The 1,505-nt window shown below is 54.9% G+C and overlaps 1 protein-coding gene across 1 annotated transcript in view; it reads right to left on the bottom strand.

Annotated features, from left to right (window-relative positions):
* EMWEY_00044190 (IQ calmodulin-binding motif domain-containing protein, putative) overlaps positions 1 to 1,505 on the bottom strand; it is a gene marked incomplete at both ends in the record, with an annotated part of 4,756 nt that extends 3,251 nt beyond the window's left edge. Inside the window, 2 exons of the mRNA XM_013479031.1 lie at positions 1 to 960; positions 1,144 to 1,505. The exon at positions 1 to 960 is cut by the window's left edge and continues 511 nt beyond it. Coding sequence (XP_013334485.1) covers positions 1 to 960; positions 1,144 to 1,505 — 1,322 coding nt within the window. The remainder of the gene's footprint in view (positions 961 to 1,143) is intronic.

The following is a 1,505-nucleotide window of genomic DNA, read 5'->3' as shown; positions in this document are numbered from 1 at the left end:
GCTGCTGCTGCTGCTGCTGCTGCTGCTGCTGCAGTTGCTGCTGCTGCTTCTGCTTCTGCTGCAGTTGCTGCTGTCTTATCTGATTGCTTCTTTTCCTGCTGCTTCTTTTTAGGCTGCACAGATGCAGCAGCAGCAAACCATGGAGTTGTATAGGACGGCATGCAGACTTGTACCTTTGGAGCAGCTTGCTGCTGCTGCTGCTGCTGCTGCTGCTGCTGCTGCTGCTGCTGCTGCTGCTGCAGGGGAAGATAACGGACACCTATACAATATGCTGGCTCTAGTGTCTCTGTCTCCTTTAATAGATTTCCTCTTGATGAAGGATGGAAGCAAAAATGCACAGAATGGAGACGCAGCAGCACGCAGGTGTCTCCTTTTGTCTCCTTAATGCTTGTTTTATTTGCTGCTGCTGCTGCTGCTGCTGCTGCTGCTGCTGCTGTTGTCTGTTTAGTTGCTGCTGCCGTCTCTTTTGTTGCTGCTGATGTATCTGCTGCTCCTCCTTTTCTTAATTTTGTCCTTGGAGGTGCGGGGGGTGCCCTTGGAGTGCCCCATGGCTTGGTGTACCCCTCTGCTGCTGCTGCTGCTTCTGCTGCTGCTGCTGCTGCTGCTGATCCTTCTGTTGCTGCTGATGGTGCTGTAACTGCTGCTGCTGCTGCCCTGCTGCTGCGCCTTCTGTGCTTCTCTGCTGCCGGGTGCGAAGAAGCCTCCCTTGCAGCAGCAGGTTGCCGCGCCCCTTCCGGCTGCTGCTGCTGCTGCTGCTGCTGCTGCTGCTGCTGCAGCTCCCTCAATTGCTCAAGACGGCGGCGCCAGAAGAGAGGAACAGCAGGGGAACAAAACGACTCCAAATTTTCAGACAGTAAACCCGACTGCTGCTGCTGCTGCTGCTGCTGCTGATGGTGCTGCTGCTGCTGCTGCCGATTCTGCTGCTGCTGCAGTGCAGGAGAGGGTCTTTTCTGCGACGCTCTGTACATGCGCAAAACACAACAGATATTCAATTAGTATACATAGACATATACATATATATGTATATATATACGCATGCATGCAGGTATGTATATATTATGTATACAAGATCTATTCTAGCGAGCTGTCTATACACCGGAGGTGCGCATGCACTTCGTAGGTTTCCTGCTGCCTTCCGCTTACTCTCTTTGGCTTCTCCTGTGGCGCTGGGGTGTATAGGCACCTTCGTCCCATTCTCCTACCTCCCTATACACTCCAGAGAGACTTGGAGGCGAGAGGGCCCCCATGGACACACCGCCACCAGGGCATCTTTTGAATTCTAGGGGGCCCCTGGAGGCCCCGAAGTCTCCATGGAGCCCTTCACCTAGATGCAGTGCAGATAGGGGCCCCACAGGGGCCCCTCTCCGGCCGCCGTACCCTCCTGCCACAGGGGCCGTTGAGCCAAAGGAGGGCAAGAAGGGGGAACCTGGAGGAGAGGGAGAAGTAGCAGAGTCAGCAGCAGTAAGAAGAGGAGGGGCCCCCCTTCCTTGTTTCCACCTCTTCAT

This window comes from Eimeria maxima, genomic scaffold (assembly GCF_000499605.1).
Source record: "Eimeria maxima Weybridge genomic scaffold, Emw_scaff841, whole genome shotgun sequence".
Lineage (NCBI taxonomy): Eukaryota > Apicomplexa > Conoidasida > Eucoccidiorida > Eimeriidae > Eimeria > Eimeria maxima.
This window is presented reverse-complemented; position numbering and strand designations above follow the sequence as displayed.